The sequence below is a fragment of the Rana temporaria genome, chromosome 10, assembly GCF_905171775.1.
Source record: "Rana temporaria chromosome 10, aRanTem1.1, whole genome shotgun sequence".
NCBI lineage: Eukaryota > Metazoa > Chordata > Amphibia > Anura > Ranidae > Rana > Rana temporaria.
In genome coordinates, this window is record NC_053498.1 from 123,788,280 (window position 1) to 123,815,848 (window position 27,569).

The window sequence follows — 27,569 nt, forward strand, 5'->3', positions numbered from 1 at the left end:
AAATGTGGCTGATGTGGGCGTGTTTTATATAAATTAATTGTGACCCCACGTATTTGACTTTTTTTTACGAACGGCGCATGCACCGTCCCTGAACGTTTCCAAGTGCGCATGCTCCAAATTACGCCGCAAACTGTCAATGCTTTCGACGTGAACGTAACTTACGTACAGCCGTATTCGCGAACGACTGATGTAAAATACGACGCTGTTCGTGTGTTTCCGACGTCCATACTTAACATGACTTACCCCTGCTTTATGAGGGGTAACTTTACGCCGGAAAAAGCCTTACGCAAACGACGTAAAAAAATGCGCCGGGCGGACGTACGTTTCTGAATCGGCGTATCTACCTAATTTGCATATTCCTAGTGTAAATCTACGGAAGCGCCACCTAGCGGCCAGCGTAAATATGCAGCCTAAGATACGACGGTGTAAGAGACTTACGCCGGTCGGATCTTAGAGAAATCTATGCGTAACTGATTCTACGAATCAGTCGCATAGATACGACCCCGCCACTCAGTTACGACGGCGTATCCGGAGATACGCTGTCGTAACTCCTATCTGAATCCGGGTCTCTCTTTTTATTGCTGTCTGTGCCCGTTAGGGATATTCACCCTCCCCATGTGTTCTGCTTACCAGTTGTCAGTTCTCGCTGTGTCACAAGCGATCGCAGGTGCCCGACAGTCATCGCGCCCGCCGGGCACTCACATCAGCTCCGGGGGTTAGCAGCGGCGCATTCGCCCCTAGTGGCCACAGGGCAAAGCGACGTAACACAACGTCGTTTTGCCCAGCCGTGCCATGTTGCCACAGTAAAACTGCGGCGGCTGCTCAGCAAGTGGTTAAAGGAATGAGGTGGCAACCCTATTTATGCCCTGTAGACACAGGCTGAATATCTGGAGGTAGTGGCCGGCATAAAAGAAAGCAGTTGACATTTGGGCTGTGTGTATGGCAGCCGGTCCGACAGAAGTCGGCCGAACGTTACGGCTTCTATTGAAGTGGCAGGACCGAAAAAGTTCTGTTTATCAGCGCTCTCAATCATTGGCTGAGAGTGCTGACCGGTGTGTTCTGGCGGAGGGCAGGGGACATCCCCCTGTGAGAACACAATAGCTCAGCGACTGAGATTGCTGTACTAACATGCATAGTTAGTAAACTGCTAGTGTGTACCAGGCTTTAGTGTTGTGCCTGTAACTGGAAGTGTTGTTACTGGCAGGATCTCCAGGTAAGAAATTTTGCAACAGAATTGGAAAAAAAAGATTTTCTTAAGAAACGTTTATACAGTACGTATTGGATCATGCTAAACATACTAAAACATTGTTTATTGGGATACATACACTTTAAACTCAGTTGTTACTATGTATCTTTGTTATCCAAGATTTTTAAGTTAATAATTATTTTAAATGCAAAAACATTTGAATAATTTAGGACAGGGGAAGATTGTCAGTTAGGATCATGCATATCTAAGGCCCCGTACACACGACCAGTTTCCTCGGCAGAATTCAGTTTCCGACCGAGTTTCTGGCTGAATTCTGCCGAGAAACCCGGCCGTGTGTACACTTTCAGCCGAGGAAGCCGACGAGGACCTCGGCAAGGAAATAGAGAACATGTTCTCTATTTCCTCGTTGTTCTATGGGAGCTCTCGGCCCGCCGAGGTCCTCGGCGGCTTCAGGGCTGAACTAGCCGAGGAACTCGATGCATTTGGCACGTCGAGTTCCTCGGCCGTGTGTACGGGGCTTAACAGGATGTTTTCTTTGATAAGGCCCCATGTGCAGAGTCCTGTGCCTAAAGGCATTTGCAGTCAGTTTTATCAAACACAAATATCAGGCTCTACTTATACAATATTACTGGAGGTTCTGACATACCCTGAGCAGCAGAACAAACATAAGAAATAATCAGAGTAAGATTTATTTTCCCAGAAAAATCTTCCAAATATCTACAATATATGTTTTTGTACCATTTTATTGTATATGACACTTCCCGCTATTTCTATGTGCTCCATACAGTATACTCATCTCCTGACTCTGCGCTGGGAACAGATAACCAAATTGCCTTCTAGCTGGCCTGAACAGATGTTTCATAAACCGGTCCAAATTGGGGGATTAGAAATAAAATATATCTTTGTGGAATGGGTCCTGGCTCCAGTTTACTCGTGGTGAGATACATTGTTACCCATTACGGGTGGATAATATGGAGACAATGCTGCGTGGAAGCGAAGACACTTGTGGATAGTAATATACCGCAAATTAAATCTCCTCTATTACTGAGCCAGAAAATAAACCGGATACAACAGATGATGTGTTTACACCTCGCTGGATGCGTCCGGCACGTTTTCTGAGCCGCCTGCCATAAACCCTGTCTGTCCGAAGCCCAGAATGCATTTCTTTTAAATGCATAGATATAGGTTTTATAGAAAAGGTGGTTGCAAGGGGTTGAGATATTGGCATAAATCACATACATTTTTTTGGGGGGTTGGGGAGTGGATCTTGGGTGGGCGTTCCCACACTTTTTTCCCCAGGACTTGACCCCTGTGTATATATATATATATATATATTGTAAAGAGAATGTGGTTGTAAGCGGTTGACATATTGGCATAAGTCACATTTTGGGAGAGAAATATGCTGTGTGATTTGTAAAATTTGCCAATTTCTGTAACAGAACAACAATTTTGACATTGCTGATATATTCAGCTCCCAAGGCTTGTGTGACTGGTTTGAAGAAGTAGATCAAAAAGTTCATACATAAAATACCTGCCTGCTCCCCCTTCCAAGCAGTGACTCAGCAGCTCCTGCCTCTCAGGGCTCCTGTTCTGTATTTATATTAGCAGGCGGAAAGGCAGTATAGTCACTGCAGGGTGCAAAGGGAGGGTGCAATTACAGTAGGAGAAATCATGGAAACAAACACTGTAGAGGGTGACACATTTAAAGCGAAGTTTAATCCGCTTGTATTTTGCCTTCCCTGACTGCAACTTCTTTTTTTTTTTTTTTTTTTTTTTTTTTCCACCTCAGCTTTTACCAAGTTCTAGAGACCAGCTCATGAATCGATGCTTCTTACGTCTCTTATTTGCGGTTTGCATCATGCGTGGTATTTTTACATAGCCAATGTAAGGCAAAAATAGCCGTAACTTCCGATAGGCTTCAAAAGAGATTTTTTTTTTTTTTTCTTTTTTTTTCTTCCACTCTTATACAATATATTCACAAGTAATAAGTATAAGTATCGGCATCTGGCGAGGGGCTAGAATCTTATCCATACTCTTATTGTTTTATGTCCCCTCTGGGATGTCGACACTTCACTACCATATAAAGCAGAAAAGACCCCCCCCCCCCCCCCCCCCCCTCGTGGCGCCCAGGGAACTTATCTTTTTCCATCGCTAAAATATCTATGGAATTTTACCAAAAATGCGTAGGATTTGAAAATAACAGTCTAAACGATCGGGCTTTATTTCGAGGCCGCTTATACCTCATATCCTCGGAATCGAAGGAATTAGGGTACTCTTAGACTCTCTACATAACTCCCTGTTTTTTTGTACTCCTTCCATTTTTCCCATTTTTTCTTAAAGTCGTTACTTGACTCTGATAGACTTTCCTTAAGCTCTTCCAACCTATAAGTTTCCTCCACTGCATCTATCCAGTTCCACAGGGATGGACTTTCCTTTTCCTGCCACCTTTTTGGTATGATTCTCTTCGCTGCATTTAACAGGTGTGGTAATAAGGACTGCTTATATTTTTTTATACCCTCTTGACTCCCATGAAAGAGCACTACCCAGGGGTCTTTCTTTATCTCCTTACCCGTAATCTCTTTTATTTGACTTATTCTTGTGTCCCAATAGATTTGGATTTTCGGGCAAGTCCACCAAATGTGTGCCATCGTTCCTCTCTCCGGGCATCCCCGCCAACACTCGACGGACTGGTCAGTTCTAACCTTGTTAGCTTTATCAGGGGTAATGTACCAACCCGAAATGCACTTATAATTTGCCTCGGCTGTTCGTATATCTATTGCGGAGGAGTGTGTTAATTGCATGATCCTCTGGAAAGTGTTTGTCCCTCTCGTGATTTCTAGCTCCCTTTCCCATTTATGTACAAACGGTGCTTCATCCCGTGCTCCTATCTTAACCAGTATCCCATATAGTTTAGTGATTGTGCCCTTGGAGTTTTCCGATTGACATAACTTCTCGAGTGGTGTCAACTCCGCCCCCGTCCGTAGAGGGTGGGGGAGATGCCGCACAAAGTGATGCAGCTGGGAGTAATGCCACCTATCGAGATTCCAATATTCTGTTCTAGCTTTCAATTCTTCGTATGTCATTATCTCTCCGTCTTTTGTGATATCTCCTAGGTGTACCGTGTTATTCCTAATCCAATTACCACCTATTTTTTTTTCCCCAGGTGCAAAGTAAGCGTTATCTTTTAAAATCATTAGTGGGGAATTGAATTCCCTGTTCAAAAGTGTCTGAGTTCTGTCCCACATTCGTAGGGTGTCCCGTGTTATATCAAAAGATTTGTGGCCCAGTGCTCTATATTGTGCAGGGATCCAAATAATATTACTCAATTGTGACCTAGCTTGTGCCTTTTCAATTTGCACCCATCTTTTACCTTTCCTGTCCCGTGCCCATTCCACCGCTCGAGATAGAACAGCCGCTTTGTAATAGCTTTTAATGTCAGGCACTGCCAGACCGCCCAGTAACTTTCCCTGTTTTAGGATAGAAACTGACTGCAACTTCTAATACACATTGTGAAAACTCACAGTGTGCAGTGAAATGCCAGTATTTCAGTACAGGAAAGGAACCCCTACAATTTTGCAAGAGTGAAGGGAAGGTTCGTTTGGCTTTACAAAGGTTCAAAGAGGGAGGAGAGGCATACATCCCCTTCACTAAGGGCTCATTGCCAAAGCCAGTACTACCAGCTGAATAGGAGAGCACGTGTGGTTGTGGCATGCTAGTGCGAGGTTCAAGGTGTTAAAGCAGGCAGTGAGAAGGCAATATAAACCCTCCTCGCCACCTGTTAAATGCTATCTGAAAAGCAATCTAAACATGGATCACTCTTTAGTGAGGAAAGCTGGTGTAAAACGAACTTTACTACTTTCTGCAGTAGAATTTTTGGATAAAGCAGCAAATGCACATTTTGGATGGCGCTGCTTGTACTGTATTTGGTTGTTGTTTTGATGAAATGAAAACATAATTGGTCTGTGGAAAGGCGCACTCAGCCATAAATACACACCCATCTTCACCATTTTAATATGAATACAAGTATTACCTGACATCTGCCGGAAATGGGCGAAATTATATTTCTGATTGCAAGGTAGCAAATTGTGTGAAATATTTAAAGCCATCTTTTATTTCTGCTTTGCTTTTAATGGGCTATCAAGAGAGTCTCGCAAATTCAGAGAGTGGAAGAAGAGAAAACACTACTCCGCGCACCAATCCCCTGTTGGTCCATTAAAAGGTAGCAGAACCTGTGATGTATCCTCTCCCGTGCTGGATCAATTTGGTTACTAAAACAGCCTTTTAACAAACATTTGACAAAGCGCCCGGCGGAATATAAAAGACTTACATTTAAAGGCAATTGCCAAGAGTGTGATAAGTGGGCCCCTAAGAGTGACGGAGGGAAATGAAGACTTGTCAGAGACTGGAGGACGGCTAATTGCCTGAGTGTACCTGAGTGATAGGGATGTGGCGGCTGAACTTCAGTGATTGATACGGCGATGAATAGTGGAAGGGGGGGAACAAATGTCTCTGTTACTGTAACTGATGCCATTTCATGTAAAAACCACCACTGAAAACAGAACAAGATGGACAGCAGTGGGGCGAGGGCCTGGGATTATTAAAAATGGGCCTCAGAAAACAAAGTAATTTAAAGGCTCAGTCCATCCAAAACCCATTTCAGTTTGTGGTAAATGCTAGAGAGTTCGTCCAGTTAATGATTTTTTTAGATCTGCATATTCTATCCCACTTATTTAAAATAGGGGTCTCATATGTGGCCCCTGACATTTCAGGGACCACTGAAATTTTTAAGATAATATATTACTATAGAAAGACATCAGAGACTGCAGACTTGGAATAAAAGATGACCAAAGACAATAGGCATGCAACAAGAGGTGGTCAGAGACTGCAGACATGAAACAAAAGATGGCCAGGGAAGATAGCCATGCAACAAGAGATGGCCAGAGACTGCAGACATGAAACAAAAGATGGCCAGAGACAATAGGCATGCAACAAGAGATGGTCAGAGACTGCAGACATGAAACAAAAGATGGCCAGAGACAATAGGCATGCAACAAGAGATGGTCAAAGACTGCAGACAGGGAACAAAAGATGGCCAGGGACAAAAGGCATGCAACAAGAGATGGTCAGAGACTGCAGACATGAAACAAAAGATGGCCAGGGACAATAGGCATGCAACAAGAGATGGTCAGAGACTGCAGACATGAAACAAAAGATGGCCAGGGACAATAGGCATGCAACAAGAGATGGTCAGAGACTGCAGACATGAAACAAAAGATGGCCAGGGACAATAGGCATGCAACAAGAGATGGTCAAAGACTGCAGACAGGGAACAAAAGATGGCCAGGGACAATAGGCATGCAAAAAGAGATGGTCAAAGACTGCAGACAGGGAACGGGAGATGGTTAAAGACAACAGGCATGCAACAAAAGAGTTTTTGTGGATTGCAGAAAGGGAACAGTATATGATCAGAGACAACAGGCATGCAACAAGAGATGGTCAGAGACTGCAAACATGCCACAGAAGATGGGTAGAGATTGCAGACATACCACAGAAGCTGGTTAGAGACTGGGGGCATACAACAGAAGATGGTAAGAGACAGCAAACATGCAACAAGAGATGGTTGGAGACTGTAGACATGTACAGTAGTAAGAAATGGCCAGAGGCTGGAAACAAGCTTCATCAGACATCCAGTCATACACTGGAGACATATTACATGAAATTGCCTGAAATCATTGTTTTAAGAAAAGCCCCTATACGAATCAATGTTCTCAACAGCCCACTTAAAATGAAGAGGATCAGAGGCGATTCAGTTCGCATGTGCCGCGCTATATAAGTTTTTCATTCATTCATTCATTCAGAGGAAAAAACATTAAAAAGAGAAAAAAGATGAACAGCACAAAAAATGTAAGATAGCATGAAAGAAAGAACCAAACTGTTTAATTACTAAAGCTAGTCTAAAGGAATATTTCCATTCACTGACATCAAGTATTAAAACACAGATTGTCTGTACCAAAGAGCTGCATGTGGCCCTCAGGCCGCAGGTTGGGCACCAGGGCTTTATTCTATCTACAGTGCCTTGAAAATGTATTAATACACCTTGAAATTTTCCACATTTTGTCATGTTACAACCAAAAACTTAAATGTATTTTATTGGGAATTTATGTGATAGAACAACACAAACGGAAAATAATTGTGAAGTGGAAGGAAAATAATAAATGTTTTTTAAAATATTTTACAAATAAATATGTGAAAAGTGTGGGGTACATTTGTATTCAGCCCCCCTGAGTCAATACTTTGTAGAACCCCCTTTCACTGCAATTACAGTTGCAAGTCTTTTTGGGAATGTCTCTACCAGATTTGCACATCTAGAGAGGACATTTTTGCCCGTTCTTCTTTGCAAAATAACTCAAGCTCTGTCAGATTGGATGGAAAGCGTCTGTGAACAGCAATTTAAAAGTCTTCCCACAGATTCTCAATTGGATTTAGATCTGGACATTGACTGGGCCATTCTAATGCATTGAAATTCTTTGATTTAAACCATTTCATTGTAGCTCTGGCTATATGTTTAGGGTCTGATGGACCGTTTTCATCAGACGAACCGATCGTGTGTGGGCCCCATCTGTTTTTTATCCATCGGTGAAAAAACTAGGAACTTGTTTTAAAATTATCTGATGGTTAAAAAAACGATAGAAAAAAATGATCGTCTGTGGGCACGTCCATCGGTGAAAAACCCGCGCATGCTCAGAATCAAGTCGACGCATGCTTGGAAGCATTGAACTTAATTTTTCTCAGCATGTCATTGTGTTTTATGTCACCACATTGGACACGATCGGTTTTTTAACTGATGGTGTGTAGGCAAGACTGATGAAAGTCAGCCGTTTTTCCATCAGACCGTTTTCATCGGATGAACCGATCGTGTGTACAGGGCATAACAAGTTTTCTACTAAGATTGCCCTGTATTTGGCTTCATCCATCTTCCCATCAACTCTGACCAGCTTCCCTGTCCCTGCTGAAGACAAGCATCTCCACAACATGATGCTGCCACCACCATGTTTTGATTTCTTTAGAACAATTTTAGTCTTTTTTCATTATCTATATATTTTTTTTTAAACAGCGGTGATCAAATACTACCAAAAGAAAGCTCCATTTGTGTGGAGGCTTAAGACTAGCAGCCATCTCCGGCAGACAGTAAGCAAAATGGAACTCACCTTCAGACATTTTACGGAACTTGTCCTTTGACATAAATCCCAGAGCCAGACCAAATTCTGAAAAACAATCACAAAAGACAGAAAATTAATCACACCACCCAGTTGGAAGTATGTAAATATGTTATAATGAACATTGTTTTGAAATATGAGGAAAATCATTAAAAAAAATATTTAGTCTGACCACTTTTCATCCTGGATGCCACTGAATTCTCCCACCATGCGCAGGAATTCATGTTCGCTACATATGGAAATTTAATCTGGGTATAAGGGGCCAATGCCAACCTACGCAATTAAAGATTTTAGAGCATACATCAAATATGCAACAACAGGGCCGCAAATGGGGGGGTTAAGAAAATACTCCCATGACTGAACTGGGTTCCATAAGGTCAGCAGGGGGACTTTGGCCCATGAGGAGCTGCCACCTCTACTCACCCCCTTTCCTTCCTCTTTGATCGTCAGTGGTAGACAGTAAGTGAGAGGGAGGTACTCTGAATCATTCTATTGGGAGAGAGGTGGCAGTCTACACTTAAGTCCCAAAATCAATGTTTTTTTATTTGCAACCAAAAAACCAGGGCTGGAAGGCTTAGCATTGCTCGCATTGTGAAAACGGCAAAATGTTATTGAGGCCTACTTATTCCATTAAAGAATTTGGAAAGGTGGCGCATGTGCCTCAACCCACTGGAAGCTCGTGGCAACTGTGCTTTATAGATTAGGCAAACCTTCCAACAGCATAACTGGCAAACATTCACCAAATAGATTTTCCGTCTCTTTATATCTACAGTATATTAACATGTTTTACATTAAGGTACATTTAATTCTTTATGTTTAAATAGTGATACACGAAAGAAGGAAAATAAATCCACTCCGTTATGGCAGATACTTGCTAGTGAGGTCCTTCTCTTCAATAGATCATTGCAAATATAAAGACCCTGCTTCCATATTTTGATAGAACCTGCCTCTCCCCTGATCTATGTTATTATTATTATTATTATTATTATTATAATAATACAGGATTGATATCGTTACAACAGTTTGCACAGCACTTTACAACATGAGGGCAAACAGTACAATTACAATACAATTTGATACAGTAGGAATCAGAGAGCCCTGTTCATTGCTCAGTAGAGCTTACACTCTAAAGCTGCGTACACACGTGTGTGGGCCCCATCAGACTTTTTACCGTCGGTGTTCAGAAATAGAACATAGTTTTTCTTTCCATCGGAAAAAAATAAAACATCGAAAATTCCTATCGTCTGTGTGCTACTCCGACGGAGAAAAAACCCACGCATGCTCAGAATCAAGTCGACGCATTCTCGGAAGCATTGATATTAATTTTTTTCTTTTTTTTTACATCACCGTGTTTTGGATGGTCGGAATTTAGTCTGATATATTGGATAAGTGATAAGGGTGATGGCGCTGCCTAAGTGCAATAAATATTGGTTGTTGACTTCAGTAGTGCTACTAAGTAGCATACCATTTAGTGAAGGTGGTAATCCGTAATTTTTTAGTGGATGTATATGAATCTGGTGGGCAAAATAAAAATAAAAATAACAAGTGTTGGGCTCCTCACTGCGATGGGCTCATGACTGGAGCCACCAGTGTGGGTTGGTGCCCTTCATAATAATGTGCAAATTTGCAGATGAACCCTACTTGGGTTCTCAAGCAGTGCCGTGCTGTGTAAACAGTGGGATAGTGGTGAGTGCAGATCTGCAGCGTCCAGTCCCACTAGACGTCCCAGTCACCACTAATTTGTGTGACTTTAGTTTGACAGTGTGTATGCAAGACTGATGGAAGTCAGCTTCATCGGAATTCCGAAGGAAAATTCCATCGGATTTTATTCCATTGGAAATTCCGATCGTGTGTACATGGCTTAAGAGCAAGGGTCAAGTGATAAAAAAGGTAATAACTGTGGGGAATGATCTGATGGCCAAAATAATAGTGCAGTTGTTAGGTAGAGGCTGGATAGTCCTCTGTGAAGAGAAGGGTTTTCAGGGATTGTCTAAAAGTGGAGAGAGTAGGAGATAGTAGAACAGATTGGGGTAGGGAGTTCCATTGGCTGGGAGAGACTCAGGAGGAGTCCTGGAGATGAGCATGGGAGGAGACAAGGCAGCATATTTGTGTGCTCCGCTATCATTTATCACAGTGGGTTAGAGGTGAGCCATAACAGATAGATAGTTTATGAGGGTGTCAGGTTCTGGTGGACTGCACACTGGCTGCTCTCTTATGGGAGGTAAAGACACAGGGGTAGATTTACTTTATGAAAATAGGCTGTGCACTTTGCAACGGAATTTGTTCTCTTACATCCCTTTCACATCTATAATTGAATCATGTGCAAGCAAACATGCTGTTCTTTTTATTTTCCTGGTTCCTTTCTTTATTCTTTCTAAGTGAAATTTCACCACTCTGGGGAAAATACCCTTGCAAAGTGAACAGCCCATTTGCCTTTAGTAAATTAACTCTTACCCTATTGATTGGTTGAATTTGCTGATTCTAGCTGCAAAAACAGCCACATCTTAACTAGGCCAGTGTTCTCATTGAAGATACGGCCCCAGAATTGACTGTGACTCAGCCAGGCCTATGAGTGATCACAGAAAAATATACAGTTATGCTTGCTCGATAGATTGAAACCCTCGTCTGTGATTAATCACACTAAGCGTTATCTGAGCCGACACAAAATCTACCTTTTTACGGGTTTCATATGGTCTGTTGAGCTTCCTATGGCTGTGAATGATTACCCATCATCTTCATTATCCAGACCAGATCATTAAACAAAAGGGGGGAAGGAAAAATTATAGCATATTGTAATAGTAATAATAATGACACCTTCAGATTTCTTTATTTCTCATTTGCTTGCATGGCAATGTTCACCTTTCTATGGGACTATTAAGTATGTCAGTTTTAGAATCCTAAATGTCATATGTGCATAATAGATGGCAAGTATTTCAGTTATCACAAGTCAAGCAGCAGATTCCTGGTATTAACCCTTAATTAAAGGATATAAAAAATAACAAGAATAAACAGTTTGGGTTTTAAATATATTTTAAGTGCACTATGCACCTATTCAATCTTTCCTTTAGTTTCCTATGTATTCACCCCAAACAAAGAAAAATCTGTTATTAGATGGAGTGATCCTGTGAATTTGCACACAAGTTGACCAACAGGCTAGCAGTTGACTCCCACCCTCATCATTTTTTGCATCAATTCCAGTGATCTAAAAAAACAGCAAATCTCCCATATGCTTTCAATAGCACTGTACTTATCCGTGGAATAGCCCCTGCCAGGATTCATGGCAGGTTCTCAGCATAATAGTGGAATAATTAGCCGCTGCCACCCAGATTGTGCCGCCTCGGGGCCTAAACTCAGCAAAACAAAAGATTTCATATTTATTCGGTGGCAGCCAGCCCTGAACTTAAGATTCTCATCACCTGCCTGGATCCCAGCGGAAATGTCGCCGGTGTTTTATTCATGATCAGTTTTTACTAAACCTTGTTAATCTTCAGCGCACCTGAGGGTCTGTCCAAGTGCAGAGCAGATAAGGTGTGCGGGCAATGCGATAGGGAATGCGGGGAATTGAAGTGCTCTAGATGCCGGCAGTTTGGAATTAGGTCACAGAGTTCCAGAGACAAAGTTATATCAGACTCGAGGGCAGTGCTCTGACCTTGGCCAAGGTCAAAGGTGGATTTAGCTGCAGTTTGCACACAAGGGAGCGCTATAAAACTAACCTGTGGCAATTGTTTCTAATTACAGTGCAGCACGGAGCTTTTCGTAGATTCAGCCAAAACCGCGACAGAAACCCTGCTACAATTAATCCTGCAAAGGCTGCGATAACCATGGGATTTTTTTTTTGGGTTACATTGCATAGAAGATGGTAATGAACAGCCATACTGACAACAATCTGTAGTCAGCTGATAAGGTCAGTGCATGTCACCTTTTTGAACTCTCAATTATTGCTAAGGAAATTTCCCTAAAGAAGAACGCCGCCTAGGGCAAAACCATCTGTGGGTCTACTGTTGTCCCATGGCCACATGAAAAATTAAGCCCCGTTGTCCTAAAATGGGGTAATACTGTTGCAGTACATTAGCACACGTGCATTACTGTGCCTTGTGTTACGTGTTAGTGCAGATTGTATTAGGACAGCCTACGTTGCCTGGAGAACAGGCCATCCTGGGGACTGGTGAGATGGCTTTTTGCCCATTGCGATACTGCTAGCAGGGATTGAGCCACTGAGAACTGGACACCAATGTACCCAGTCCATACTGTAACCATACTACACGCTATGCGGCACTTATTCCAAACCTAGACTGCACCTATACCAGCCCAATACTGCATTATACTAAACCTTTCCAGCATCTAAACCACATCTACCTTGCACCTGTGCTGAGACTATACTGTACCTATACAGTTATACTGCATGCACGTTAAAGTAGATGTAAAACCACTCTTATTCTTTCTAAACTGCTGCCATAGTGCTGATCTATAAGGATATACATGCCTCCTGCATGTATCCTTACCTGTCAAATGTCTCCCCTCTGTCTGTTATGAGACACGAAAAACTGCAGATTCTGTCGGTAGGTCTGTTGCCCGAAGCTCGGTGGGTGGAGTTGCGATGTCAGTAGACTCCCCCGCCCAGCTCTACACTCCCCTTGTCAACATGCATTTTTTCCTGTGTATTCCTTACACTAAATTCTGCTATGATCACCAACATCCAGTCAAAATCCAGAAAAGTAACCACATGACTTTAGAAAAGGAGTGGGGGTGGGAATTAAAAAATAATGCCTGTCTCCAGTCTAGTGCATGAGATATGTAAAAACCTGATGCTGCAAATGTGATCAGGTGACCTCAGACATACACACTGCAATATAAAAAATTTAGATCACTCAAGCTTCTTCTCTGCCCAGCTCTCACTAGTACATCTAACCTAAATCAGATCACTTGTTCTTTGTTTTTACTGCAATATACATGCATTTCCTCGTCACAATGTGGATCACACCCCATGATGAGAAACATCCAGTCAAAACACAGTAAATGCAGCCAATCCTGGGAGAGCTAGAAGGGAGGGGAGAGGAATGTGAATTGTGAACTTTTTACACAGGATGTGCCTCTGTCTCAGGCTAGTGCACGAGATATGTAAATAACCTTTCACTCACAGCAAGGGGGCGGAACGGACTAAGGTTTTTCTCTGTAAGTCCGTTTTATTTCACTGAACAATACAAGAGGATTGCTCAGAGCTGGATTAACTGTGTGGCAAGACTGGGCACAGATGATAGGAAATCTTATGCCCTACATTGTGGCATCAAATTTTTTTTTTTTTTCGGGTTTACATCCACTTTAACTTGGACTATCGTCAAGTGCACCAATGCTCTGTTGGTCTAGGTCTAGCATTGCCACCATAAATGCGCTCCGGCAGTATAGTTCCATCACTTAGGCTGCATTCACACCTGAGCGTAGAGTTTTTGATCGTTTTTTCCGGCGTTTTGTCGCGCGTATTTGCGCGTTTGCATACAGCGTTGTCCGACGTTTTTTATTTTAGCCAGAAGGAAAAATTATCATCTCTTTCATCATTTGTTGCTATGTTTGTAGATTTTTTTTATCTTGTTCCTGGGTGAATATTCTATTTCACAAAACAGATTAATGCGACAAAACGCCTGTTTCCATTAGTTTCTATGGGAATACAAATGTTCAAAAACACCCAAATCAACCCAATTCGCCCACAAAAAAGGGTCCAGAACTTGTTTGAGCTTCAGGCGTCTGGGCTTCAGGTGTTTTGGAGTGGAGATGTGAACCATCTCCATTGAGAAAAATGGATTTTTTTCCCCTCTAGCGTTTTATAGCTTCAGGCTTCAAGCTATTGTTATCCTCTGTGTCCATGCACATTAGGAGGTTTAGAGGCATTTTTTAGGCTCAGCGTTGAGGCATTTTTGATTGGGGTTTTCTGTCAGAAAAAGTGCTAAACACTCCTCAACATTGTACATAAATGCTCTATATGAGCATTTTTTTCTTGCTAAGGGAACCGGTATTTCTTTTTTAAGCCCAGTGTGCATGGAGCCTTAGAGGCTGGATTGGAGGATCATGCAGCCATGATGTAATGGTGTGCCGCCAAGCTATGCTGAAACTTGTAGTGTTTACCGCTCTCGCACAAGGCCCTTGTACAGGCTGGGAGTACCTTTGCAATTTATTATCTAAACAAGGAGTATCACATGATGACTCAAACCACGCCACATCTCTTTAATTGTCACATAAGGCTTGAAAAGTAATAGTTTCCCACTTACCCAGCTGGGTAAAAGGATTCGAGAGCAACTCAAACTCCTGCAGCATGCGAGGACTAAATGACTCAAGCATAAAAGAATTTATGAAGTGAGCCTACAGTGTACAGAATTATAATCTCTACTTGGGAAATGAAAATATGGGTTCCTGAAGTACAGATAATTCCGCCCTTTGGAATTGAGCAGCTGTCCAGGATGTGGCATCTCCACGTCGCCTTAGGAACAGGCCCCCTTTGATCCCTCCAAGCTGCCGAAGAGGGGGGCTTCAAACTATCACTAAGAAACAGATGTGTGTAAGACACAGGTCTTGGCCTGAAAGATGGCAAAATGTTTCTTCTGTTATATTCTAACACGGGTCAGCCCAAGCAGTTCTATTTTAACTCGCCAATTGCCAAGGTGAAGTCAATAGCGTCTGAGCTGGCGCCAGGCGCGAAATGTAGGCACATTTTAGAGAGCGCCCCAATCAGGATTTAAATCGTTTGCGTGGTTACAGTGTGTCAGAATATGCATAGCTGGAATAAAATAAATTCAAATGCTGCAGACATGTCTGTGGCAACGATTACAAATTAGCTGAAAGCACATGCATTGGTTTCAAATTAGGGAGCCGTATTGACAGCATGAAGGGTCGAAGTTACTTTAAACGTTATTGTGTGCAATGGGTAGTTTATTATTAGGATGCTGGAGAAGGGCTGACATTGCCCCAGCCCCTGTTCAAATCCAATCCGGGGACAGTGTCCTCAATCCGGGAACTGTCCCCGGTAACCGGTGATGTCTGGTCACCCTTCATTGGGTGGTTGGCCTGGAGGCAGAAATTCTGACCAGAGTGTTCTGAAGAGCTGCCTGAGGGGGAGCTGTCCTTAGAAGATCTGTCTGGGATCACTGAAGGGTGCTGCTGGAGAAATGAAAGAAGGCTGCCAATTGGTCCAGAAGCCTTGTGAGTACAGACTTAAAGGATCTTAGTGTCTTAGAGTCACCAGAAAGGTGATACTGGCTAGTATCCTGCAGAACAACCATCCATTATTTCTACAAAAGACTTGCTCAAGTGTGTACCGTATATCATACATTTATTCCACAGTCCAGTTAAAGAAGCTGTCCTTGTGATATCTAGTTGAGACATGGAGTATACCACTACATCCCGTCCCTATCCAAGTTCTCCAATAAAACAACCAAAAACAAACAAAAAGTCATAGACTGGTTATTGGTGTAACAAGTAGAAATAAGAGTGCACCTGGCTGTGGAAGAAAATACTGTGTACTTGGCTGCAGAAGTTGGAATCTAGGGAAGATCCGGGTAAATATCTAGCGGCTCCTACAGAGGTAGCGCTACACATATAATATTTATTGAATGTTACAGAAAGTTTTCAGGGACTTTGGCATACGACAGGAGATAGTCAAAAACTATGCACTCTACAAGAGATGGTCTAGTTAAAAAGGAAAAACAGCATAGAAAAAGTAGGACAGTTTGAAAAAATAAATAAAAAAATAAACCACGCCAATGACGCCATTTAACTATTCAAAGCCATTCTAAGGAACGTTTTACCTTCACTGGACTGAGTAAGCAGACTGACTGCAGGGGCCCCAAGGGCCGCAAAAGTGCCGAACCGCGGGTAAAGGAAAATAAAAATTAGGAAATTTCCCCAATCACCTACATGGCAGCAATAAAAAAAAAAAACAGACAGCACTTTGCCAAAAACAAGAAAAAATGAGTTATGACTGGGCTCCAACTCGATTCCTCCACCATTAGGTCACGGTTATCCTTGCATGTCTAGTAAATAACCGCACAGCGACCTATCAATAGAATAGGAAGCATCTGTGCAGCTTCTGTCTCTTTCTGGACCCTCAGTGAGTCTAGTCCCCCTTCCTTATTCCATATACATTAAGTAGCACTTAGGCTCTATTTTTTTAGCCATTGATTTGTATTAGATTGGTTAAGCCATTATACGCCAATTAAAGTTTCAGCGGCTGCATCAGTTAAACTGGCACATTTTAATTTCAATTAGAGCTTTGTAAGAAAAGAGAAACATCTGCTGCCGAAAATACCGTCTAAAAAAAAAGAAGATTTTATGGTTGACTCTTGTGCTTCCGACAAGGAGTGAGCTGTACGAGGATGGCAGTGCTGGCACTGTGCTGCTGCTTTAAGAGGCAAGGGACGGAGATGATGCCTGCATGTTGTCATACGGCTGTACAGATGGGAGGAGAATAGAATGGCCATTCATCAAATCCAAATATCTCAAATTTACCTCCAGCCAAGTCCCTCGTGCTAGAAATATGCTCTGGCTGAGATCAAATATCGCTCAGGCAAATAAATATATGGATAAACAACACTGATATATATCCTGTGATACCAAGAAGGAATAACAGCTTATTTTACTGTGGTGTCCACTGAAGGCCAGTGAATGATGTTGCAGTATATTTGAGGAATTTACAGCCTGTGCTTTAACGCGGAGTGTTTCTACCCTCCAGGTATGTGGCTAGGCATTACAGTGGTAGAAAACATTTGTTATATTGCAGCTTACCAATTCTTATGCTGCGTACATACAACGTTTTTCATGACGAGAAAAATAAAAAAAATTAAATTGGTCGTTAAAAACGATCGTGTGTAGGCTCCAGAGCATTTTAAGTTGTTTTTCTCGTCGTAAAAAACAGTCGTGTGTACGCTTTAACGACGGGGGGGAAAAAACGCACATGCTCAGAAGCAAGTTATGAGATGGGACATTAGCATAATCAGCCCAAAGTGTGGCGCCATTCTAATGGAACTTCCCCTTTATAGTGCCGCCATAAGTGTTGTACGTTCTACAGACAATAGTAAAACCTATTATTTTTTTGCAATGGTCCTGTAAAGCATTGCACCCACAATCAGCAGATTGTGGATGTAATGCCATGGTCCTGCAGACTGTGTGTATTTGTCTGGCCATACCTCCGATACAGCCAGGCAGTTACACTGTGCCAAGAAGACTTCATGAACTACCACAGCGCTCAGCAGTCCCCTGGTAGTTTATTGAGAACTATAAGCTGACAGCCGCAAAGGCTGTCAGACCTTGTCATTTTCCCATTCACAAAACACTGTGAATGGATGACGCCTTCGGGGGGCGGAGTCTTGCACAGCCACATTTTTTTAAGATTGTGACAGCTAGCGGGGGAGAAGTTCCTCTTCTAGCTGTCAGAATGGGGGATCGGGGGGCGCAAGGGCTGGTGCATCTGTAACATGTTACACCCAGAATATGGTTGCAACATCTTACAAAAGTGAAACTCATCTTTTAAATAGGAACTGCAGTCTGCTCACATAATTTGTAATAAAAACATCTTTGCCATTCTGAAGCCTCCCTCCAACCACTTTGCATCATATTTGATATATACTGAGATTCTCTGCTTGTCAAATATGCTGCAAAAATCTCCCTCCACCAAGTCAGGCTGCAGTCATTTTAACTGTGGGCAGCTGAAGCTGCTGCCTGTTCACTTCCTGGATTTACACAGACACACACCTCCAGCTCTGCAGCTCTCATTGGCCCTCTTATGACAAAACAAACTCTCACAAAAGTGAGAGAGCTGTGCATGATGTCATAAGCCTAGGATAATGACCAGACAAGAAATAGGAAGAGGGCTGTATAAGCTATTTACTGTCAGATAAAAAAAAAAAGTTTTACTATTCAAAGTTAAAACAACAAGGGCAGAAGATTCAATAGATGGAAAGTTGAAAAAAAATGACTGAAAGTCCACTTTAACTTCTGAAGTGCAGGGGATTATTTGCTTTGGGTCTCCAGTCTAAATTCAATAAATATAGGCCCAGATTCACGTAGAGCGGCGTATCTGTGAGCGGGCGTAGCGCATCTCATATGCACTACGCCGACGTAACATATAGAGACAAGAACAGTATTCACAAAGCACTTGCTCCCTAAGTTACGGCGGCGTAACGTAAATGGGCCGGCGTAAGCCCGCCTAATTCAAAGTACGAAGGTAGTGGGCGTGATACATTTAAACTAACCGTGACCCCATGTAAATAAAGGGCCCGAACGAAAGGCGCATGCGCGCGCATGCGCGCGCATGCTCATAATCACGTTGCATATACTCCCTAAGATACGACGGCTCAATGCGTTCGACGTGAACGTAACCTACGCTCAGCCCCATTCACGTACGACTTATGTAAATTACGTAAAATAGGCCGGCTGTTCCGTCGTCCATACCTTTGCATGGGTTGCGCCTCCTTTTTGGTGGTTTATCTTTACGCCGGACGTACGCCTTACGTAAAACGGCGTAGATTACAGCGGCGGGCGTAAGTACGTTCGTGAATCGGCATATCTCGCTCATTTACATATTTGACGCGTAAATTAATGGAAGCGCCCCTTGCGGCCAGCGTAAATATGCGCCCAAGATACGACGGCATAGGAGACTTATGTCGGTCGGATGGAGTCGAAATTTAGGAGCATCTCCGTTGCAGAATCAAACGCATCCGTGGACTTACGCAGCGTATCAGTAGATACGTTGGCGTAAGTCTTTATGAATCCGGCTAATAGTTACTAATGGGAAGTTGCCCCTTCTCCTCTTTTCCACTAAAAAAAGTTATCTCATTGCTTTCACTGCCTGTAACATGATCTGTTAGTGGGGGAAAGTCTGAGGAGTCCGAGGATTATCTCTCCTATTAACAATTTGTGTTACAGTCAGTGAAAGCATTCAAATAACGGTTGGAAACAATATATAGTACTTATTTTTTTTTTTTATTAGGCTTTTTTCAACATATAAAAGTAACCAGTACAATCCACAACAATGTACAACCCAGTGATAAAACTCTCCAGGTCGGTGAGCCCATCTAACAGAAACAGCTAAGTAAAAGAGGAAACCTCCCACTCCCCTCCCTCGTTCCCATTTGGTCAACATTTCCATAAAGTATGCAACAAAAGGAATAACAAGCCCTCTCAAATTGGTTACATTTCTAATACATAGCATTAACTACATAAAGCACTACATAAAGCAGTAAGGCATCCCTGGCCATAACTAGGAACCCCAGTTTACCTAAGGCAGAAAGAATTCAACTTTCATTGACATCAGTGGAAGGACTCAATCAAGCATGTCTGTGGCTGAAAGCCAACACTGCCATACTTTTTTGAATTTTAAGGCAACCCCTACGCGTGTATGTGGCTTTATAAAGGGGCAGAACCTTGTTGACAAGATCCTTCCAGTAAGATAATGAAGGATCCTCTGGTTTCTTCCAGCACAAGATGGCCTTACAGGCATAAAAAAGTTAGGAAAGTCCTCTGAGCCCTGCGTGGTGCCATCTCCTCTACTAGGCCTAGGAGGCAAACCGAGATAGTAATAGGAACGGTATCTAGTAAATTTAGCCTGGAGACCTTACCCTCCTGTCCACTAGAAGTTCAGAAGTAGAAAAAGAATGCTCAGGTGAGCTCTACAGAATCTATTAGCCTGCGTGACATGATACAAATTTAATTACAGGTAAGTTAGGTTACTAAAGCTGAAGGGCTTGAAGTAGCTTTAAATTACATTAATCAAAAATCACCATATACATTGTGTATGTTCTTCATTTCGATAGATTCAGAATTTGTGTCTACAGTTCCCTAGCAAAAGTTCAGTGTGTGCTATTCAGCATGATGAATACTCCAAGAACAACTAAAAAGCACAAGAAAGGTAATGATTTTTATAAATCCTACCATTTCACGGCTCTACTGTACACATTTATCAGAAATTATTGCAAGGGTGAACAATGCTCCCTCACATTAGAGATTTCTACCGTTCTTAAGAGGATTCTCTCCGATTTTCTTAATCTACATTTTAATTAAATGGATTGCAAAGCATGCTTGCCAGTAATTAACATTTATGCTGAAACCTGTCTAAGGAAAGCCCCCACATGTTGAATCTTTAAGGACAAAAGTTACAAAAACTGAAGCAATAATTGAGCAGCAATCCCTCAACGAAGCAAATAAATGTAGTTGCTATGGACAAGAGGTCCACGTGTCCTCCAGTTTTTGTAAGCCAGCTCCACTGTTATTTATGGTGATCAGAAGAACATATTGTCCTTGAGCACACACACATCCTTGTGATAGTTCTTGTGATAGCTCTAAATCTTAACCAGATTTGGATGTAATCATACATGCTTACTTGGTAGAGTGTTACCTGATACCCGACTCAAAATGACTCAGTTGCCGAGTGATTGGACATCATCTTTACATAAACTGTTAATTTTACATAAAAATGAATTGCCACGTGCCAGCTGGAAACCAGAAATCAGACTTTCAGTGGGAGTGGCTTCTCTGAAAGTTGAAGGGTGGGAGGGGCACTGGTAGAAGGACAGGAGCTCAGGGTCGGTGTCACCAGGGTTCTCAGGGTGGGTGTGCTGATATTGCAAAGAGAAAGGAGGAGGAGGTGTGAAAGTGGCACAGAGGGTCTAAATCTGCTGTGCAGCCATGTGACGCCTCAGTGGTGGTAGGAATCAATGACCAGATTAAATAGAATTTCCTTGCAATATTTATTTTTTATTTTTTTTGTATTTAGATTCAGCTGGCCTTTATATAATTGTGTTCCATGCAATAATTGTAGCATTTCCTAATTGAATAGAGCTTCAGAGCTAAATAAAACAGGTGGCTTCCACTGTCCAAAGACTTTCTTCTAAACAATCCACAGATTCCTGCATTCAAAAACGGCATGCCTCGCCAGAGAAAAAGTTATTGCCCAGCTCCTCTCCTCCTACCCATTGTGTCTCAATGTTGCATTACTGTACAAGTTAGATTTTCTGGCTTGCAGGCTGTGCGGAACCCTGAGGCTACTCATCCTTGCGCTGCTCTCTGCCTGCCTCCAGCTACTCATCACCACTCCAGCCATTGGAATTAAACGCTGTTTTCCTGCTCACTCACAGTGGGGCCTACTGTAAATTAGCTGATGCAATTGCTCATCTCCGCTTCTCATTCTGCCCCCTCCCAAGTCCTGCAGGCTCATAATGCCCTCTCCATCTGTCTGTGCCAGCAAAGAACCAGCAACAGCACAGAGGAGGGAGAAGAAGAAAAGTTTGTACCTCTCGCAGTTGAATGCTTTGCTGTAGAACAAAGTAATAATGGATAAGCTAAATGACTTGAGGCAGCAAACAGCCCACCCTCTTGTCTGTGTAAAAAATCTGAGATAACTCTGAATACTGCAACAACAACAGCAGCAGGTATTGGCCTATAGAAATAACCAGCAGTTAGTGAACTGCAAACTAAAATCTACCTCTTGGAGACCTCATGAGTGGATTGACTTCACTGAAAATTTATTTTGTAGCATAATTCTTTGCGAAAACTTGTCCAAATTCTCCATGCAGACTGTTTACTGGAAATTTGCTTGAAAAATTAATACATGGTTTTATTAGAAGAGAAAGCCATGTGACGACCACGTAAGCACTGATAAACAAAGCCAACTTTAGTGATAATCTCAACCCTAATGCCAACCTTTGTTTATAAAAAAACTCATGTGATTCCTAGGTCAGCCCTTCTCTGTTTCTCAACATCTAATGTCATGTTGGCAGAAGAACAGCTCCAGGATACACTGTATGACCAAAAGTATGTGGACCCCTTTAAATTAGTTTCCAGCAAGGGCTGGCATTAATACTACAGCATACAAAGACATTACTCATAAACCAACATGCAGTAATAGTTTGGAGTAGGGCCTTTTCTGTTTCAGTATGACCAGGGACCCTGCATACAAAGACAGCTCCACAAAAGACATGGTTTAACTATACATTTTGCTAATACTCTCCAGAGATGTCCCAGTTTTTTACTGAAATTGCAGAACATAGACTCCTAGTTTCATTCATCCCTACTTAGCAGCCAGATTCCACAGCAATATTGTGTACTGGGGTTGCACCGATGCCAGCATCAGTGCCGATACTAAACACTTGCACGAGTATCAGTAGTCGTGCAAATGCTCCGATACCTGAAACCGATACTTTCAGGCTTGGTTCTTTCAGCTGTGCGCGGGATTCCCCCACCGACAGCTGAAATGTAAAAAAAAAACAATTATCGATTAAGGAGCGGGGCCACTGCTCATTCAATGACTCTTTCAGCGGCCAATAGGGTTCTGCTTTGACAGCTGAAGTATAAACAAACACTGCTGCCGGCAAATACATTGCTCAGCTGCTAAAACAGATGGATAAAAAGAAACATTGTTTCATTTTGTATCCTACTGTTTATTCATCTACAGATCAAAGGGATGAACGTCGAGCTGCAGATGAAGTCAGTGTAAAGCAACCTGTCCAGTAAAAAAAAAGTGGTTTCTTTTTTTAAATGAAATGTTTCTCTGTGTAATCTCTTATTAACCCTTAATTTACTATATTCAGCCCCAATGAACTCCTTATTCTCCTTCTCCATTTAATTATTATATTCCTGCTGATTTTTTTTGTTCACTTCTATTTTATAAACTAAACTATTATTAAATTAAAACTTTTTGGGGTTTTGTTTGCTTTGTTTGTTAATATTTTTACAATTTTAACATATATTTATACGGTTCACAAAAAAGAAAACATTGCCAAATTTTAACCACTTCCCTACTACCCGCCCCGGCATCGCTTGGGACACGGTGCGCGTGCCCGGCGGCCGCAATGTCCGCCGGGCACCTGCGATTGCCGTGGATCTGTGTGTGTAAACACACAGATCCACGTCCTGTCAGAGGCGAGGAGATCGATGTGTGTTCCCAGTGCAGAGGAACACAGATCGGTCTCCTCCCCTTGTGCGTCCCAACCCACTACAGTTAGAATCACTCCCCCCCTTCAGCGCTCCCTAGTGTTAACCCCTTCCCTGCCAGTCACATTTACACAGTAATCAGTGCAGTTTTATAGCACAAATCGCTGTATAAATATGAATGGTCCCAAAAATGTGTCAAAAGTGTCCGATATGTCCGTCGCAATGTCACGGTCACAATAAAAATCGCAGATCGCCGCCATTACTAGTAAAAAAATAAAAATAAATAAAAATGCCATAAATCTATCCCCTATTTTGTAGACACTATAACTTTTGCGCAAACTAATCAATATACGCTTATTGCGATTTTTTTTACCAAAAATATGTAGAAGAATACATATCAGCCTAAACCAAGGAAAACAATAGCTTTTTTTTTTAAATGTGATATTTATTAAATTAAAAAGTAAAAATTTTAGTTTTTTTTCAAAAATGTCGCTCTTCTTTTGTTTATAGCGCAAAAAAAAAAAAAAAAAAAAACGCAGAGGTGATCAAATACCACCAAAGAAAGCTCTATTTGTGGGGAAAAAAGGACATTAATTTTGTTTGGGAGCCACGTCGCACGACCGCGCAATTGTCATTCAAAGTGCGACAGCGCTGAAAACTAAAAATTGGTCTGGGCAGCACTGGGGGGGGGGGGGGGGGGGGGGGGCAATGCCCTGTATGGAAGTGATTACAATAAATGTTTTATTGCATTTGTTAATAACTTTTCAATGCTTTGTACCATTGCTGACAGCTGAAGTGTAAACAAAACAGTTTCCGGCAAGTATCGGCGAGTGGTAAAAACAAAAATCGGTACTCGTACTCGCTATTAAGGAACAGTATCAGTGCATCCCCTATTGTGTACATCTTCTATGAAAAGTGGCACAATCTCATAGACTACTTTGTTATTTGCTTATTCTACAGCATGACAAAAGCACTGGGAGAGGATGACACCATAGCTTCTTTTTTGTACGGACCAAGATGGTTGGATGGAGTTGGGATTCCGAGCAGAGAAATCACTGCTGTAGAGTTAGGAGGTTATAATTGCAAAGTTTATGGCCTGGATATTTCAAAAGATCTGATGTGTTTTGAAAGTACCGTTACCCTTTTAATCTCTGAACGCACGCTATTGCAGCTCATCTCCCATGATGCACAGGGCAATGATTCAACACTTGTACTATCAGGCTGTAGCAGACTGATCTCGTTCTGTTACATCAGATCACATCACCGTCTGTTCTCTATCCTTGTTACGTTTTTTCCCCTCCCAATCAAAAATACTTTAAATCCAGCAAGAAGTTCAATAGATAGTGTAGTTTAACAGAGGCGGATTATTGATACCAGTGGCTGAGAGCAGAAAAACAACAGCTCGGCGGTATTACTACGAGCGCCGGACTGCGACTGCTAAACTAGAACTGACAAGCAGCACCACGGACCAGCGAGCATTACTAGTGACAGGACCTAAATGAAATGTCAACGTGAATTGACCCTTTTTTTTCTCCCTCCTTCTCTCTTCTCAGACTATTGATCAGCATTCACCAAGCAAGGACGTACCACAAGAGCACCGCAACAGGCTACAGTCTGACTTTGATGTTCAGGAAGACGCGGTCGCTGTGTACCTGACATAATAGGATGTTGTCTTGGTCCAGCTTCTAATGTGACATCTGACACAATTCATTTATAAAAAGACCTGCAACCTTGTACTTGACCCAAAGGGTCAATCTACCTAAATGGGTTATTTAATTTATAGACAGAGCAGCGAAAGGTTGAGTCACCTGCTGGCTTTTGCAGACCAGAAATATTATCTTAGGATGGATTATATCCAACAGGGATGCAGGCAAAAATAAAAACATGTTTTTGGTAGGGTAAAGAAGGGCATTTATGGCTGGCTGCTCTATTGGTTGTTTCTGATAGTATTTTAAAAGTATTTCCAAGCAAGATGAATGTTTATACTAGGCTCTCCTCACCACACCCAGAGGCAGACCTTAGACAGAATAAGTTAAAGATACCCCTGTCATCTTGTCCATTCAGAACGAAGTGACAATGTCTTTTTAAAGGCCCCCTTTCCAACCCAGATACTGTATACTCGACCAGGTCAACATTACCTCACTTCTCCTGTCTCCATTGCAGTGGGCAAAAATACCCAGTACTTCTGAGTAAGAAGAAGCATGAATGTCACCACAATGCATTTTACAGTAGGTCACAATTCATTTCAGCACACCACAACACAAATATCATGCATTGTGGTGCACTGTGTTTTTAAAAACGAGTCATGGTATATACTGTATGCTCTTTTATCCAATGTGGTGTGATTGCATCCTGTTTATAACGAATCAGCTTCCCTTACATGCATGTTGATGCATATGTATTAACACACTGCAATGGAATGCCTAAAGTATAACTAAAAGCCAATTTTTTTTTTAAGTTTTGGATAGAGTCCCCAGAAAAGTAATAGAAGGGAAATCTTCCAATGGACACACTAGTTCTGGTGACCTGGGGGTCCCCAAGGAATTCTCTTAATTTGGAGGGATTTCCTCTAATGTCCGGTTTTGGCTATGGGACAGGAAAAGAAGGGAAATCTCTGCAATGGGACACAAATTTGTTTTATCAGGAAGGCTGGCAACTCGGATGCTCTTAAATAAAAGTACTTTGTTACATAGATAGATGGGTACAGGCTCTATGCTGACACGTTTCAGCTATGAAGCCTTCATCAAAGCTTTGATGAAGGCTTCATAGCTGAAATGGGTCAGCATAGACTCTGTACCTGTGTATCCATGTAACAAATAAAGTACCTTTATTCAAGAGCATCAAGTTGCCAGCCTCCCTGACTCAAGAATAGCATCTGTGGGGCCTGAACACCCTGGCTAGAGAACCGTATCACAGTTTGTGGATTCTTATATTGGCAGTGGAGCTGGGGTAACATTTTGTTTCTTTAATGGGACATAGATGGTGAAAAAAAAAATATGACAGGGGTTGTAATCCTCCCTTGCCCTACCAAAAAAATAAAGTTTTGCCTATAGTTCTACTTTGAGTGTGAATAGGTCCTAAATTCTCTTGGTTTATGGCCAATGCACACTTCACAGGCACAGAGGGTGCTGGAAGCATCTGGATGCTTTCAACCTGCTTCACTCTACAGCAAAATTGTACCCAGTAATAATGAAGACTTTACAGGTGTTTTTCCACTAGGAATTTTGTGCCACTGATTTAATTCATTGGTTTCAAGAGAAAAGCAGAAAAAAAAATCCTTTAAGGGGCGTTATTCTTTTCCTCTGCCGTCTTCATTTTGCCAAGACGTCTTTATTCTTTTTTGCACATCATAACTTTACATCTGAAAACTTACAAAGTAGGCTAACATCTCACAACCCAAATGCAGAAAAACAAGAGGCAATTATTTTTCAGAAACCTTTAATGAAGTGTCTTCCGCTTCCACAGGACTTTGTTACAAAGTAATGACAGGTCCCGTTTAAGGACTTTCAAAGTGCAATTACAGGCATGGACATGTTATGAACGAAGGGAAAACCTTGATAAATCGACTCTAATAAGTTTGGAATACACTGTATTGTATTCCCTTTTCAAGTTTTTCCTTCTATCTTTTCTGTTTCCTCTGGTAATGCAGAACGAAGGATGAATAGAGGATGATTTAAGAAAATTGCAGGAGACGCGTGTGTGTAATGTGCTGTCTGCAATTCAATAGAGAAAGCAGACCCGGTCAGACAGTCGGGAGTTGAACCAGATTTATTTGTAAACGGGATGGAATTGTGCCATTCTGTGCATTGCACATGTAAATTTCATAGTCTAAATGCAGAGTGCAAACCTAATAATCTCACACAATTCGCACATCACTATGTACAATGAATGTGTAAATCGCAATAACCTTCTGTTCAGGTCTGTGCTTGGTTATCAAAATATAATCGAGATAGAAAAAATTGAACCACTGAATTATCATACAGTGCTGTACAGAGTAGACCCTCATGCATGCCTGAAGTATCCTACATCGCTTTATAGACCTTTATGCAAACAGTGCTTTAGCTTCAGTTCAGTGACTTTGCCTAGGCTGGGATGATGTCATTAGTCTGCTGCAGGCAGACTCATACTACAACATTGTAACTTTGTAGTAAGTCACAAGGCGTGAGACTGCAGCAGGGGCTGATCTCTGAGAAATTTATGAATGCAGCCAAGAATTTATAATATATAACTAAGAA

General features: G+C 42.0%; 1 protein-coding gene across 2 annotated transcripts in view; it reads right to left on the minus strand.

The window, feature by feature from the left end:
• Positions 1–27,569, minus strand: part of KIRREL3 (kirre like nephrin family adhesion molecule 3) — a 1,042,107-nt gene that overhangs the window by 396,532 nt on the left and 618,006 nt on the right. For both annotated transcript variants that reach the window (XM_040326200.1, XM_040326201.1), the window contains exon 2: positions 8,416–8,472. In XM_040326200.1, coding sequence (XP_040182134.1) covers positions 8,416–8,472 — 57 coding nt within the window. The remainder of the gene's footprint in view (positions 1–8,415; positions 8,473–27,569) is intronic.